Below are 15,672 nucleotides of genomic sequence, written 5' to 3' on the forward strand. Positions count from 1 at the left end.
AAATGTGTGTACATCTGGGTTAATTGGGAGACAATAAATTTTAACTAAAAAAGGCTAAATTACTAACAATAAGCATTAATCATGAAGCTAAAATAATACAACCTTGTTTTTCTAAAAAACTGTAGTGCAATCATATCGCTTGACGCCCGCCCACCTTAAACCTCAGATTTTTCTATTAATCATACAGGAAGGAAAGAGATGATGTAGAAATAAGCAGATATTCGAACACTTTCTTAGAAACCTGTAAGGCAGTGAATCTCACATTGAACTGAATGGCCATATGGGTTGGTTTCACACACATTTGAACAGAAGATTAATTGGTAAGAGCTCAATTGATTCCTGTGTTTTAGCTTACACATGTGATCAATTAAAATTGATTCATGATATTGTAATGTTGTGATTAGAATATGGAGTATTTGTTGCACATTTATGCATGTTTGGTGAGGTCACACCTGTTCATTGATGTTTTATTTATATTTTTTACATTCTTGAATAACATTTCTGTGATTTAACACATTATGCATTTAAGTCATCAGTCATCTACTTGCAATTTATAAATATGGCTTTCTAAACTCTATTCTTTCATTAGATGCATATATGCACACATTTAGAAAGCATTTCAGAAGTTTCCATGTATGCAGGACACTTCTATTCAGTCCGACTCTTTCTTTTAAATTGACAGAATAAGGCTTTAGATAAAAATTGTAAATTCACAGTAAACATAAATTTAAGCATACAGACTTTTGACAGATTTTAAAGTGAGTGCTGTAGTTGTAGTAAACGTTAGATGCAGTGCTGGACCAAAGTGATGTAAAAACATTACATTTTCACTATTTATTCAAATATGTTATTGAAGATTATGCACAAAGATGTATAAGTGTAAGTGTGCTTGGAGTGTAAAGTTAAGCTCAACTTTAAGTAAAGAATTACAGCAACACATGTGAGTCCGAAGAATGACTCAAAAATGAGATCAACAAGATATAAATTTACAATTGTAGTTTGCATTAAGCAGGTTTGCTTTATTTCCTGTGAGCTTTTTTGTTTTTAAATGCATTTTTTACATTAAAACCATTGTTCACCGATATCCTGTATACATTTGTGCATGAAATACAAGCTTAAACGTTTAGTGTTTCTCCATTCTATACCATGCATTTCATAATTTGATGTTCAATCAAACCTGAGGGAGCATTAAAGGCAAATATTGTACAAATGTTTCATTGCAATACTTTATTTTTGTCTTGATTGGCAGCCTGACTTAAACATGGAAGTTACTACGATTGATGACGTATACGCTGGAATGGTGCCACCCTGCCCCGACAGCATAGAGCATCTGAACCACACAGTTTTTATGGTTATCTACATCATAGTCTTCTTCCTCAGCTTGCTGGGGAACACGGTGGTGATACTTGTAGTGTATTACATGGAAAGCCACAGGGCGTCCACCGACGTTTACCTCATGCACCTGGCGGTTGCCGACCTGCTCTTTTCGTTGACTCTCCCGTTCTGGGCCGTTTACCTTCACCTCGACCATTGGATGTTTGGCACCTTTATGTGCAAACTGGTATCGGGCGTGCAGGAAGCCACGTTTTACTCCTGCGTCTTCCTCCTGGCGTGCATCAGTATCGATCGCTACCTGGCCATCGTTAAAGCCACCCAGTTCCTCTCCAGACAGCGCCACCTGGTAGGGGTGGTGTGCACGGTGGTGTGGCTGTGTGCCATTTTCCTATCCCTGCCCGTTATTGTGCACCGTGAGGCCTTTGGGTCTGTGATATCGGAGGACGCTTACTTATGTCATGAGAATCTGACCGAGAGTATGGACGACTGGAGGGTGGGCCTGCGGATTCTTCGGCACACGGCTGGATTCTTCCTTCCGTTGGTTGTGATGGTCTTCTGTTACAGCTTTACCATGTACACGCTGTGTCACTCACGAAACAACCAAAGGCAGAAGGCCATGCGGGTCATCCTCTGCGTCGTTCTGGCATTTGTCATCTGCTGGTTGCCCAGAAACATCACAGAGCTCCTTGATAGCCTGATGCGTGGCGAATGGATCACGGAAGACTGCGTGCTGAGAGACCGTTTGGATTTGGCGATGTATATCACGCAGGCTTTGGCTTTCACCCACTGTGCCATCAATCCCATTCTATACGCTTTTATTGGGAAGAAATTCCGCAACCAGCTCCTGATGGCGCTCTTTAGGAAAGGCCTGCTGGGGAGAGAAACTCTTTCCAAATATAGAGTTGGATCTGTCTATAGCTCTGCGAGCTCAAGGCAAATGTCTATTACAGACAAGTAAAAATGACAGGAGAAATTTGGAGCTTCTGTGAGGTCTGCGGTGTGCCGAAAATGCATGTTTTATCACCTTTGATCTCTGAAAATGGGGTGAAAATGCAGTGTACACCTGTATCAGTGCAGTTTCAGGGATATGAAGCAACAGAGCTTGGAGTCTAGATACATTTAAAGGGATAGTTCACCCAAAAATGAAAATTCTGTCATCATTTACACACCCTCGTGTCATGCCAAACCTGTTTGACTTTCTTCTGCAGAACACAAAAGAAGATATTTTGAAAAATGTTGGTAAGCGAAGAAAACTGGCCCTTTTAAATTGTATTGGATGGGCACAAAACAAGCGAGACATTATTTTTGGGTAAACTGCTCTTTTAATGTCGATTTCAGGCGAATTCAATTCATTATAATTCACAAGAGCTGCTGTAAAACTGCCAAATCTTTGCTTGCTGCTATTTTACTTACTCAGTGTGTGCGAATGCTTTGTACAATTGCTTCTGTTAAAGAAATACTTCTTTTATTTTGGAAACATATCATTTAATAAAACAAATGTTCAACATCTTAAAATCTCATTACATTGTGCATAATGTCTATGTTTGGTTACGGCACTCTATGTTTCCTATTGTAAAAATGCATTAAGGTTTTTGTGATGGTTGGTTAGGGTGAGGGGATAGAATTTGCAGTTTCAAAGTCATTGTGTCCATGGAAAATGCATAAAATCCCCACAATGTATAAAACAAAAAAACTTACTTGCGTGTTTGACTGTCTGTCATTTTCTATCGTGATGATAACAATCTTTGAAGGTGTTGCTTTTGTATTATTTTGTGAATCTTATAATCTATGAAAAACCCCTTCCTCACAGCAAAGGTTTCAGATCCTGTCAGCATAACTTTAAACACAGATTTGTTTCTGAATTTTTGTCATAGCCAAATCATTATGATTTCTGTATGGTTCTCAAATGTATACAATAAAATGTTCATTACTGATGTAGAAAGTAACTGTTTAGAGGTCTGTCTGTGTTTTGTCGTGCGATAACAGGATTTCACCAACCTGTCCACTTCCCCTCAAAAACACAACACAGAGTTGTGAAGTGAAGCAATACATTTCCTTTCTCAACACACCCCTACACAACACCATTCTCGCAAAAATAATTGCACAAATAAACTTAATGCAGTGAGTAAATTCATTTGAGGTTTTATTCTTCAAACACTACTTCAATTAAACACATTTTTTAAACCTGTAAGTCTTTGTCCACCAGCAATTCTCTGTCATATTTATTTATTATATTCAATGATAAAATTACACAAACCATAACTTGATCGTGCATTTTACATTCACATCTGTGTTTTTGCATCAGTACTTTTTAAGATCTTTTCATTCAATTTATTAATTATCGGAATAATATAAACCGTTATGGTTGATATGCTATCTGCTTATAAAACTGATGCTTATCTAAAGAAAGGTGGTAGGCAAAGTTGTTTTTGAGTCTGTGTGCCAATGTGTTTTGTTAAAGGTTCAGGATGTGGTATGGCTTCACAAGTTTTCCACTGTCTGAAAAAAATATTTAACATCAATCAGTTTTTAGTTAGGGTTAGGGTCAATGAGTTTTAGGTTAAGTGCATTTCACTCGACCAAATGTAAAATATTAAATTGTGTGTTTTAAATTAGAACAATCAAAAATACAAAGAGAACCAGAATTAGCTTTATTTGCACACACGCACGCACGCACACACACACACACCCTTATAGAAATTACACATTCATCTAATATGAGGTTTTGAAACATTTTCATGTGATTACTATGTAAGTCCAATGTGAAACCTATGGAATTCATGTACTTTTTCTGTAAGGAACAAGACATTTCTTACATTTACCCATTACAAGAAATAGAAAAATTGAATGTGTGAAATTGTGACACAAGATATTAAAACACCAGGATTGGAAAATAGAATTTTTGTCAAACATATTGCACAGGTTTTTATTAATATTATTATTGTTGTTCTTAACCTATTGCGTTAGTGCTAATAATTACTATTTATTTTATATTCTTTATTTATTTCCCCTAGTGTTAACGCTTCACACCCCAGTCCAGTCGGGGGCGGTATTGCACCACAAGTCACCATTCAAGCGCAGCAGAAGAAGAAGCGCTTACATGCGAACATGTTTTCACAAGAACTCTGCTTGTCAAGAAGCTGCTTAAACGTTTGCGTTTAGTGTCGGGATCAATAATGGTTTTGTGAAACAAGTGATCTCATGTAGACATGAAGCTGAAGGAGTTGGAGAGTTGTCTTCAGCAGGTGGACGGGTTTGAAGAGCCCAAAATCCTCCTGGAGCAGTACCCCACCAGCCCTCATATAGCAGGTAACGTTAACGTTATTATTCTTTACTTGATGCATTGATAAGTTGATAAGTAATACACGAATGGAAACATTACGTTGTGAATATAAGACGATATAAAAATTATGTTGTGAAAGAAAATTTTAAATAAAATAAATTTATCAAGCAGCTTCTTGAGGTCTTACCCTGAGATGCAAAACAGTTTTTTATTTTAGATTTCTAATAAAATATTATTTTTCTAATAGAATGTAGTTATTATATTTTGTTATAATTTTGTGTACCCAAATAATCTTAAACATTTAAGCGTACATCTGTAGATTAATTTTTTTTTAAGATCATGAAAAACATTTACTGACCCTGAAACAGTCTATGTTTACCGGAATTGTCACAATTTTGATAAAATATAAACTGTACCATTCACTTTATTTTTGTCATTTCTAATGAACTTCAAAGTAGAAATGTCGCAATTTTCAATGTATAATGATCAATGTTCTCTCACTTCAGGCTGTATGTTATACACCATCCATAACACATTTGATGACATTCAGAACAAGCTTGTAGCTGACTTGGGCTGTGGCTGTGGGGTGCTGTCTATAGGAGCATCAGTCCTTGATGCTGGGTACGGTTTTCCTTATATATGTGGTTGATGCTTTCATCCAAAGCGATTTTGCATTCAGGGTATACATTTTTATCAGTATTTGTCAGTATCTTGCACTTCTTACAGGTTTTGTGTGGGATTTGATGTTGACGAAGACGCTTTGGAGATATTCAAAAGAAATGTTGAAGAATTCGAACTGTCGAACATTGATGTTGTCCAGTGTGACGTTTGCTCTATTGGATCTTTGTAAGGCAAGAAGTTTGACACGGTTATCATGAATCCTCCGTTCGGCACAAAGCATAACCAGGGTAAGTCTTCTGTAAGTGGATGTATTCTAGAGCTTTAGAGGTGGAGGACCTTTTTGTCACAATTTCAAAATAATTTATGAAAACATCATTTTCATATTTGGAATACTTATCAATTGGGCATAACAAAACACAGCTTTACTTTGAGGAAGTATGGGGTTTACTTTGATTTCACCATGCAGTAAATCCTCAGATTTACTGGAACGTTCAGCACTGTTTCTGTGTTTTTAATCTTTAGGTATTGACATGCAGTTTCTGAGGACAGCGATATCCATGGCCAGAACGGCTGTGTATTCCCTTCACAAGACCTCCACGCGAGATGTAAGTGTCCACAGAATGAGAACACCCATTGCCAACAAAACGCAGACATATGACTCAGTTTCACTTACCGCGTGTGGTTCATGTCCGGCATCTTTTAACGCTGGGACCGCTCCATCTATCAGTTTCAAACGATCCCCAAATCCAGCGTTATATCCACCGTTTATATCCAGCAGTGAACAAACAAACACAGCTGAACTTCACGAACGCAGTGCTCTCTCTCTCTTGCTCCAGCTGGTTGACGTGTGTGCATGCTCCTTCTCCCGCTCTCGCTGGCTGATGTGTGGGCGTGCTCTTTCATTTGGCTCTCGCGGGTTGTGCCCGTGTTTTTCCGGAAGAAATGTCCAATAGGGGACTAAGAAAAGTTGTTCAGAAACAGATTTTCATTTTAGAAAAAAACCTTCCGAAACCCATACGAACGCCGGAGGAGTGTATCGAGCACAGAAATACTACGTCATACGTCCAACTTGTTTTTTGACAAGTTGACCATGTCAAGAATGATAAGTTTGCGTTTAACATTGTAAAGAAGTCAGAATGCATGAAACACCGTTGCACATCCCATTTAACTCTTCTTAGATTAATCATTGAATTGCATTTCTCTGCAGCACATTCAGAAGAAAGCAAATGACTGGAAAGTGAAAATGGAAGTCATCGCAGGTAATATTTCTGTGTCTGGGTTTCACATGTGTATGGTGTGTGTGCTTTAGCGTGTAGGTTGTGATATGCATTATATTATAAATCATAAAGTAAATAAATATGTACATTTATCCATTTAGCAAATGCTTTTATCTGAAGTTACTTACAAATAAGGAGCAGCAAAAGTATGTTTTTTAGTCCTGGTGTTGTTTCTCCACAGAGCTTAGATATGATCTACCAGCATCTTTCAGGTTTCACAAAAAGAAGTCTGTAAGTAAACATGTTTTGCTTTTACAGACCTGTAAGTACTCCCACATTTAAAGTTGCACTGGCAACATGCAGATAAACTGTATAATGAAATTTACATTTTTTTCATTTTAGGTTGATATTCAAGTGGACTTCATTCGATTCACACCGACATAAAAGGCAAATGTTGGTTTTTTTTAAACTCCATTCCTCAAAATGAATTTTATATTGTATCATAACAATAAACAACATCGTTGTAACTATTTCACATTTTGGCATCATACACAGTTGAACAATCATTTCATAATATCTAAGAATATAATTGCATAAAACACATTGTGCCACAAACCATGTTTCATATAAAACAGTCAGGTTAGCGATGTCAGTTATCTGGTGTAGTTTTGTTGAATCAAGGCTTATCGTGGCATTTGAGAATGAGAGTTTCACATTTGATTGCCTCTAACAAATGAATTCAAGACCATTGAGTTGTAATTGGATGTAGCTCTTTTGACATTTCCTTTTCAAATGCTAACACACTATTTATTTTACCATCCCACTAGTGCACAATTATATGGTTCATTTCATTTTGCAATTAGCATTTAGTGTAGTGTTTAATTCTGCTGTGTATAGTTCGCAGAAGTGCCGTTATCAGACGTAATATTTCATGCTACTAATATTTTGAAATATCCCTATCTTCCTGCCGAGAACAGGCCAAACCATTTCTCACACAATGTTGGTGACATATTACACACAAAGATGTTACAACATTGACATTATCAGAATGACCTGAATCCGTAGCAACATGACTATAACAGCAGAAGAGATTTCACAAACTGAACACACAAACGCATCCGTGCGAGCGGGCGGCCGACGGAAGGTTTCCTACAATCTCCCAGCAGTCCATCTCAGGGTCATATCTCTCTATACTCTGCAGGTACGCCCCCTTCGAGTATGAATATCCACCCGCTACGTATATGAATCCGTTTATTACTGCAGCACCACACTCCATCCTTCTCTCCTTCATCTTTGCCATCTGCCTCCATTCATTCTGCTTGGGGTCGTAACAGTCTGTGATGGTGGTCTGACCGCCGACCAGATACAGTTTATTGTTTAATGACACCGAGCACAGGCCGTATTCTGAAAGAAGCAGAGATTTGATGAGTTTTTCCAATCACAACTGATGGTGAAGAGTGTTAAAGAAGTGGTTAAACTGTTTAGCGCAAAGTAACATATTTTAGGCTACTTTATTTAGATGTCTGGATCTGTCTTACCAGGATGTGGACATATTGTTATAATGCTCCATTCGTTGACATCTGCCCTGTACATCTGAATCTTCTCAAAAGTGCAGCTTCCTCTGCACCCATAATGCCCTCCGGTTACAGAGATTCTGTCATTTATTACACAAGCACTAGCATTTCCAACACCTGTAAATGTCGAAAGAGAGATACTTCTAACAACTTAAGTTTTTTTATAAACCACTATATGATAAAACAGGAGTTCTGGCCATTGCAGGAGATGAAGTTAAGACCTGACCTGAGACCAGTCACTTAAAATTTTGACTTTATCTCCGGTTCTCAATCACAGGGCTTTAAGGAGACTTAAAATAAGAATAAAAAAAGACAACGCAAGCATTACAATAAGCTAAAACAACTAAAAACCAAGATATCTGAGTGTTATTTTCTATTATTTTTGTTATGCCGAGCTCTAGATTTTTGGGGGGTAGAAATTGTGGGGTGGGTGGGTTTCCTTCTACATGTTTTGCTATGTTGCTACTCTGGTAACTTCCAGCGTAAGTAAAGGTCCAATGTAATATCAGAAATAATGGGTTTTACTATAAATGGACCTTTTGCTGTTGTATATTGTTTATATAGCCATTTTTCTTGGTTTGTCCTGTATTGCATTATTTTATATTTAATAGTCTTGTAATTTATTGTTTGTTGTCCTTCTCATGAGGAAAAACGAAATAAGACTTTCATTATATGAAAGTTGCATTAACTTGCATACATGTATAACGGTAAGATCTTAAATCCTGAATGGGTTTTGTTTTTGTCTTTATAGAGAAAATGAATTGAAAAACTTCCAGAATAGGGCTTTCACAAAACCAGATTAGGACTATCGTGGCCAAAAGAATGAACAATATCTATGCAATCTGAAAAATAAATAACTAAATAAAATTAAAAATAATATTGCAAATTCAGCCTTAATTTGGATCATTTTGTGTTTTCTCTTTTTTTGGACAATGAATCATATTCAAAATACGAATGTCGGTAGATTATTTACAATATCATGTGTAATATTAACACAATGTTAAAAAGTAAGCTTTCTAAAAACACAATCTGTGTTTAACTGAACGCATCTCTGTGTGTAGTCAAGAACAGCACATTTTGTGTTGGTTAAAGAAATGTGTGTTAATATCACGGTTCTTATCAATACGCAATCCAAGGCATCTGAAAAAGTGTGCGATTATAGAATAAATACCCCATGTGCTGTAAAAAGAACAAAAATAACTCATACCTTGTATCATATCTGCCACAGGGAGCCATTTCTTTTTCAAAGGGTCATAGAATTCAGTTTCTCGTGTAGGGGCTCCTGCTGTGTATCCACCTATGGCGTAAATGCATCCCCGTAAAGCCACCGAGCAATGATAATACCTGGCTGTAAGCATTGGGCATCCTTCTGTCCATTCATCCGTGTCTGTTTCATAAATCCATACGGTATCTAAAGCATCCACAGTTTCTGTCCTGTAGCCCCCGGTCACATAGATATTAGGGCCCAAAAGTACAACACTGTAACTCTCCCGTGCAAAATCAGGCATGTCTTTTCTTTGAGTCCACGTGTTGGAGATAGGGTCCCATGTGTGGACTTCACACAACGGATGCCAGTAATATCCTCCTATAACGTACAAGCTGCTTGTCAGTGTCTTGCAGCAATGAGATAAGTCATTGCTTGGTGTCAAAGAGCTGACGATAAGAGAGCGCAGTTTATTTTCAGAGCAACGGCTGTGTAGATCTAAAGCAGTTCTGAGGTACACGTCATCCACCTCGAGATGAACGCAGGCGAGAAGCTCCTGAAGGTGGTCTGTACGAACCAACGTGTCATGAGCAACCCACTTCACCACCGACTCCAATAACGTCTCTTCTTTCCACACGTTGAGGTTCTCCGTGGTCAGTATCGTCTTGAGCTTTTGGAAATCCACCTCGTAAAACTCCTCCTGATCCGTGAGCTCCGCAAACCGTCCCAGCATGACCCTCGAAGCTTCACGCTGCAGGGTGGAGCACACGTGAAGCTCAGCGAACGAATGCATCCCGAGGCAGTTATCGATGTCCAGCAGGCGAATCAGAAAGTTCTCGCAGGCTTTTTTGACGGAGGTGAACTGAAGTAGGTCTGCAGCCTCCAGAAGGCTCTGAACATTGGTTTGGGTTATGCTGATCTTTGAGGTGTAGACGTAGTTTATCAAAGAACCAAGAATGTTTCCGTCTGTGCAAGGCAGGCTGATGATGTCATTCTCACGCTCCCTCATGTCTAATGTGAACATTAACTTGAAGTAGGAGCTGCGTGCAGACAGGACCACCTTGTGACAGTGGAAGACCTGTCCCGATGAAGACCGCAGGGCGATGTCTGTGAACAGACCGCTGGTGTGAAACTGATGGAGAACGTCCAGCAACTCAGATGAGTGAGTCTCATCACAGAACTCGTAGGAGTAACTGCTGTGGCCTTTTACAGACATTTTAGCTGGAAAGAGAAAGTGGTTAAATTCGTTTTCAATGTCATAAAACGATTCATCGGAAAAAGAAACCCTCATGATAATATGGTGTGATAACTGTTGTGATTCTAATGTAAGCATCACACAGTCAGACAACACATGGAATATCAGATTAAAAAAATGATTTTCAGACATGAGTAAAAGGAAAGATATTAACACAATTTTTGAAAGTCATGGTAAGTGAATATCATTTTTACTTATGCTCCCATATCTTGAAATCAAGTTATGTCAGGAGTCTATAACAATAACAATTTTTTTGTTATTCTTTAAAATAGTATTAAATAAAATAAAATAATTCTTTAAAATCATTAAACATGAGCAAAAAAATGCTGTAAAAAATGTTAGCAACATATTTGATTTATTTTTTAAATATTAACAAAAATACTCGACTGTCATGGATAACAAACAATTTAAAACACAACATAGTTTCATCAACAACTGATTTATTTGGTTAAGATATGGGTAGTTGACAAATATACAGTACATGTGTCCTATGGTGTGTATAGTAGCAAAAATTTAGTTTATAATATATTATTTATAATATAAAATCGCATAAGAGAGATTTATCTTCATTGTAAGTTATTTTTCTACATTTTTGCTGTCACAATAGGACACATGTACAGTAGGGTATATTTGTCAACTACCCACATATTTTGCACAATTATGAATTATTTATTAGTAAAATACACTTTATATATATATAATTACATTTTTGCTAGAAGAAAAGGGAATTCATGAGGGTATAAATATGAGATAACACCTTTTTGTTAATATTTTGAACAAAAGATCGAACTGTTAAACAATAAATAATTTTTTTCAAGAGTGACAAAACTACTACTGAAGTGCACTGTAACCCAAAAACTAGAAATTGTGAATTAGTTCTCAAACCATTACTCTTAACTAGATTTGAAATCAACACACAAAACTACTACTAGAACAAGAACAAATGTATATGCAATCTTACTGAGAAACAGCACTTGCCCGTGTGACAACTAGCCCCGGTGTACCATGCATAATAAAACAAGCTTACCTGGCCAATGATCGACAGCGTTTCTCTTTCAGCGTCGCGTTGAAGTTTAATCTCCCTCAGTGCGACTTCTCCTCGCACAGATCAGACATGTGGCTCCTGAATTTAGCCCCATGCAGTCACTAGAGAATGCAGAGCTCCTATTTTGGTCTGTGTGTATATCTGGACACACTCTCCGCTGTCAAAACAGCAGCATCCTTCACCCACAATATCTCCCAAGCATCATTTATTGCATTTGCTCTTAAACGGCAAAATCTGATTGCTTTTTCCGACCCATGTGTCCCATTTTCAATCTGCTGAGATATAATAATACTTTTCACGTTGTGGTGGTCACGGCTGGTTTAAGTCTTAATCCTAATAAGGTTTAATCCCGTTGCATAATGAAGCCTGAAGGTTACAGAAATAAATCCATTTCTGAACTCTTTTTTTGTTTTCTGAAGCCAAGAGGGTTTGTTTATTGCTCGGCGATGTTGAGTAACTACACGGTCTGCATGTAGTTACTATTAAGTCCACAGGGTAAATTAAACGAGCAAAAAATAACTCATGGTTACCATAGAAACTGCTTGAGGGTCATTCTGTGAAGCGCGAACGGAAGCTATTCCAGTTTATTTTACAGTGAACTCTGCTGATAAAAACAATATCAATTCTAACGGATTTATTACAAATATCATATAAACCATCGGTTATTTACCATAAAACATTGATATTTTTGTGTCTTGGTCTTATTTCAGTAGGATTTAATGTTCTATAGGTTCATATCAAATAACATCCAACACCAACAGGACCCATCCTGCTACATGCCTACATAAAACTTTGTCCTTGAGGTTAATTAAGAGTGATGATGTATATGTCTTAGTTCATTATTTAAACTTTGGTGACAGCACTGACACATAATGTGACACAGTTAGCTTTTATTGTAAACTTAAACAAAACAAAAAATAATGTCAGTTTTGTATTTACATTTATGCATTTGGCAGACGCTTTTATCCAAAGCAACTGACTTATTATACTATACATTCGTCTCCGAGTATGTGCAATCCCGATCAAACCCATGACCTTGGTGTTTCTAGCACCATGCTCTAACCAAAGAATGATGAAAGAACATTTTTATAAACGTGTTAAGGAAATATCTTTACTATCACCTTGCCTGGTTTCACAGACATGGCTTATAACACCGTGTCTACACCGGACGCAACTGACGCGACACGACAAAAGACATTAGAAACGCATTAGAACCCATTATAATTTACAATTTTGTCCACACTGGATGCGGCGCGGTTAGGTGTAGACGCGGTGTAAACCAGGACTATGCAGTAGTTAAATTAGGATATTTAAAAAAAAAGATCTGAGGACAAAACAAGGGCCCTGATACATTTTAAGATATGTCAGGGCAAATGATTTTCATTTAAGCCAGCTCATTTAGTCTGGGACTAGCCTTCAGTCTTGTCTGTGAAACCAGGCAAAAGTCCTTTAACACACATGCATTTGAGGGGCAAACATGGCACTTGTTGAATGTCAACTAAAACAAACAACAAACCAATCCAAAGATGTGGTTTTAGTAAATAGCTTAAGAAAAAAACTTCAACAGACACTTGTCATTTCGAACCTGTATGACTTTCTTCCACAGAACACAATAGAAGATATTTTGAAGAATGTTGTTAACAGCCCCCCATTCACTTGCATTGGTTACAATCGAAGTGAATGGGGGGCTGTGCTGTTGACAACATTTTTCAAAATATCTTCTTTTGTGTTCCGCAGAAGAAAGTAATTCCGGTTTGAAATGACAAGAGGGTGAGTAAATGATGACAGAATTTTCATTTAGAATGTGAACTACTCCTTCAAAAGCTGGAATGTTACGTGATTTCCATTAGGATCTGTCACATTCAGAAAGTCAGCCTTGCAGCATCTTTAAACTCAAGATCTCCCTGGATATCTCCATGAAGTACCACTGATCACCACTGGAGGACTCTATTTCCCCACCTGCAGCTGTCAAAATTCCTGAGATTAAACCAGCATAACCATCTAAAACCAGGCAGGGAGACCATCTTAAAACCAGCCAACCAATTTAGGCTGGTTTTCAGTAGGGATACTGATAAATCCAACCCACTCTCTTCAATCTGTGTATAAATAACACGACTTTACACTTTACATTTACATGTGATGTTTGCATGCGTGTGTTGCATGCCAATCCTTCCCAAATACCACGATGACATAGGTTGTGGTGTCATTTTGACATCATGACGTTTTTAGTGTGTTGACTTAATCAGACATCGTATTTTGTGTACGTTTTATTTCGTTGGCCAAACTGCACGTGTATATGTGACATGTTTTGCGTGTTTATTCTGTACCATTCAGTTATGCGAACTCACACAAATTTGTTTTCATGTAACCTTTGATCTGATCTACCAGTGGAAGATTGTGAGAGGCGGGACACGAGAGATACTGTTTGGAGTCGGGCGTAATTACACTCAATAGAAAAGCAGAAAGAGTGGAGAAGTCTTACATGAGTAAAGGATGATATAAATACCATGTGCTCTTCTTGAGATAGAGGGAGGGGGCGCTTCAGGTCCAGATCTATCAACCCTTCTACTGGACTTAGAAAGGCAAAACTTTTCTGTCAGGGGAAATGTTGTTCATAGATGGGGAAACTTACAAGTCTCACATTAATAGCGAATGCAGAAAAAAACATTCAATGAAGCAAGTCAAATGGACTGTTCAGGATATAAGGGGAACAGTGTTTTCAGCCTTCCAGACCGATTTAGGTATTTCTAATGAGATTGTGATTTCATTTAAAATAGGAGATGAGCTCTCATGTCATGACTTCACAGCAGCCACTTGATTAATACATTCCTCCATGATACAAAATATAACAACAACAACAAAGCCCTGCAATTATTTATCAGAGTTCCGTCATGTTTTTTTTCACCAGTGTTATGCAATGAAGGAAAGAAACAAACACTGGAAAAAATGGAAATGGAATTTGACATTCTCTAAGTGACAGAGTTCAGATTCCACTTCATCAATACAGCACAGTACTGGCCAGAAATGACTGGTCCCTGCTTCCCTCTACTGGTTTAAAAGAGGAACTGCACCCAAGTTTTTCACCTACTGTTGCACTTGTGTATATGGTTGAGTGACAATAAAGGGATTTGATTTTGATTTGATGTCTATTTCATTAACGTGGTTTGCTCCACATGATTCTGACGTTGATGGTTAGTTGGGTGCTTGCTTGGTAAATCTTGGCATCGAGCCAGGCCAGGAGAACTTTGATGACCAGCATTTCTCTCAAAACCGGGATTGTGGAAATGCCGACTGCGAGGATCTAAATATGCCATCAAAAACATGGACTACAACACAATACCTAAAGCTGAATTTGTTGTCAGATTTGTCAATAAGTTTTGAAATGGATTAAAAAGAGAAGGTTAAAATCCTAACATCGATTTTATGTTTCTTGATTTTCTTACGGTCAGATCAAACCAATCAAAACGATACTAACTCACCAGTGGTGTGCACAGCCCCTGCCCATTGTGTTAAAATATAAATACTCCCCTCTGGTCACACTAAATAATATTAAATATGATTAAGTAATGTTTCCATGAAGTTTATACTTATCTTTGCTTATGTAGAGATAATACCATACGAGGAGTAACGATGAACCGAATTAACTGGTATGCTTCCTCTAACTATACATGACAAATCTTTTATTTTAATGCATAATTCTTTTCCATTGCATCAATAAATTCTCTGAACATGACAACTATAACTATTTTTTATTGTTTATGAGAAATAAACGATTATATTTAATATCTAAAATACAATGTTTATGAATGCATTACTGTGTTTGTGTGTTATACTTCATAGTCCAACACATTCCCTCTACGTGACTTTTATGTTTCACTCTGCCAAAGAATCTAAATTTCCTTCCAAATCATAAATATTCAACTTTATAGTACAGAATTTAAGTGTTTTTGTCATTTTATACGGTGATCTTACCGTTATAAGTCGGCAATCGATCCATCTCGACTAACAGTTACGTTACCGTCTTAGATGTTTCCACGGCGGAGTGTAAACAACCTAAACGGCGAGACTTTAAATGTTGCGAAAACTACGGTGACCGGGAGGGGACAGGCTCGTTTCACTTAGTTTAGTCGTGGCCACG

The 15,672-nt window shown here is 37.5% G+C and overlaps 3 protein-coding genes across 4 annotated transcripts; 2 read left to right on the top strand and 1 right to left on the bottom strand.

Annotated features, from left to right (window-relative positions):
* Positions 1-10: 10 nt before the first annotated feature.
* On the top strand, positions 11-3,260 carry cxcr2 (chemokine (C-X-C motif) receptor 2). Its single transcript, XM_057336400.1, has 2 exons — positions 11-320; positions 1,250-3,260. Exon 2 carries the CDS (start codon positions 1,262-1,264, stop codon positions 2,291-2,293), a length of 1,032 nt encoding a protein of 343 aa, XP_057192383.1. The 5' UTR covers positions 11-320; positions 1,250-1,261; the 3' UTR covers positions 2,294-3,260.
* A 1,138-nt stretch (positions 3,261-4,398) lies between these two features.
* On the top strand, positions 4,399-6,991 carry mettl5 (methyltransferase 5, N6-adenosine). The gene is given in 7 exon segments (XM_057336401.1): positions 4,399-4,644; positions 5,125-5,239; positions 5,345-5,526; positions 5,762-5,844; positions 6,447-6,498; positions 6,698-6,747; positions 6,859-6,991. Coding segments are annotated over 7 exon segments (624 nt in total). The 5' UTR covers positions 4,399-4,544; the 3' UTR covers positions 6,901-6,991.
* A 117-nt stretch (positions 6,992-7,108) lies between these two features.
* On the bottom strand, positions 7,109-13,122 carry klhl23 (kelch-like family member 23). 2 transcript variants are annotated; one of them, XM_057336396.1, is made up of 4 exons: positions 11,517-13,122; positions 9,238-10,455; positions 7,995-8,147; positions 7,109-7,860 (listed from the first exon to the last, which is right to left on the bottom strand). In XM_057336396.1, the coding sequence occupies exons 2-4, from the start codon at positions 10,448-10,450 to the stop codon at positions 7,550-7,552; spliced, it is 1,677 nt and encodes a 558-aa protein (XP_057192379.1). In that variant the 5' UTR covers positions 10,451-10,455; positions 11,517-13,122; the 3' UTR covers positions 7,109-7,549. The 2 variants fall into 2 exon arrangements, with proteins under 2 accessions (XP_057192379.1, XP_057192378.1); XM_057336395.1 differs by lacking the exon at positions 11,517-13,122 and having other exon boundaries at positions 9,238-10,683.
* Between the last annotated feature and the right edge of the window lie 2,550 nt (positions 13,123-15,672).

Source organism: Triplophysa rosa, linkage group LG6, assembly GCF_024868665.1.
Source record: "Triplophysa rosa linkage group LG6, Trosa_1v2, whole genome shotgun sequence".
Classification (NCBI taxonomy): Eukaryota; Metazoa; Chordata; class Actinopteri; order Cypriniformes; family Nemacheilidae; genus Triplophysa; species Triplophysa rosa.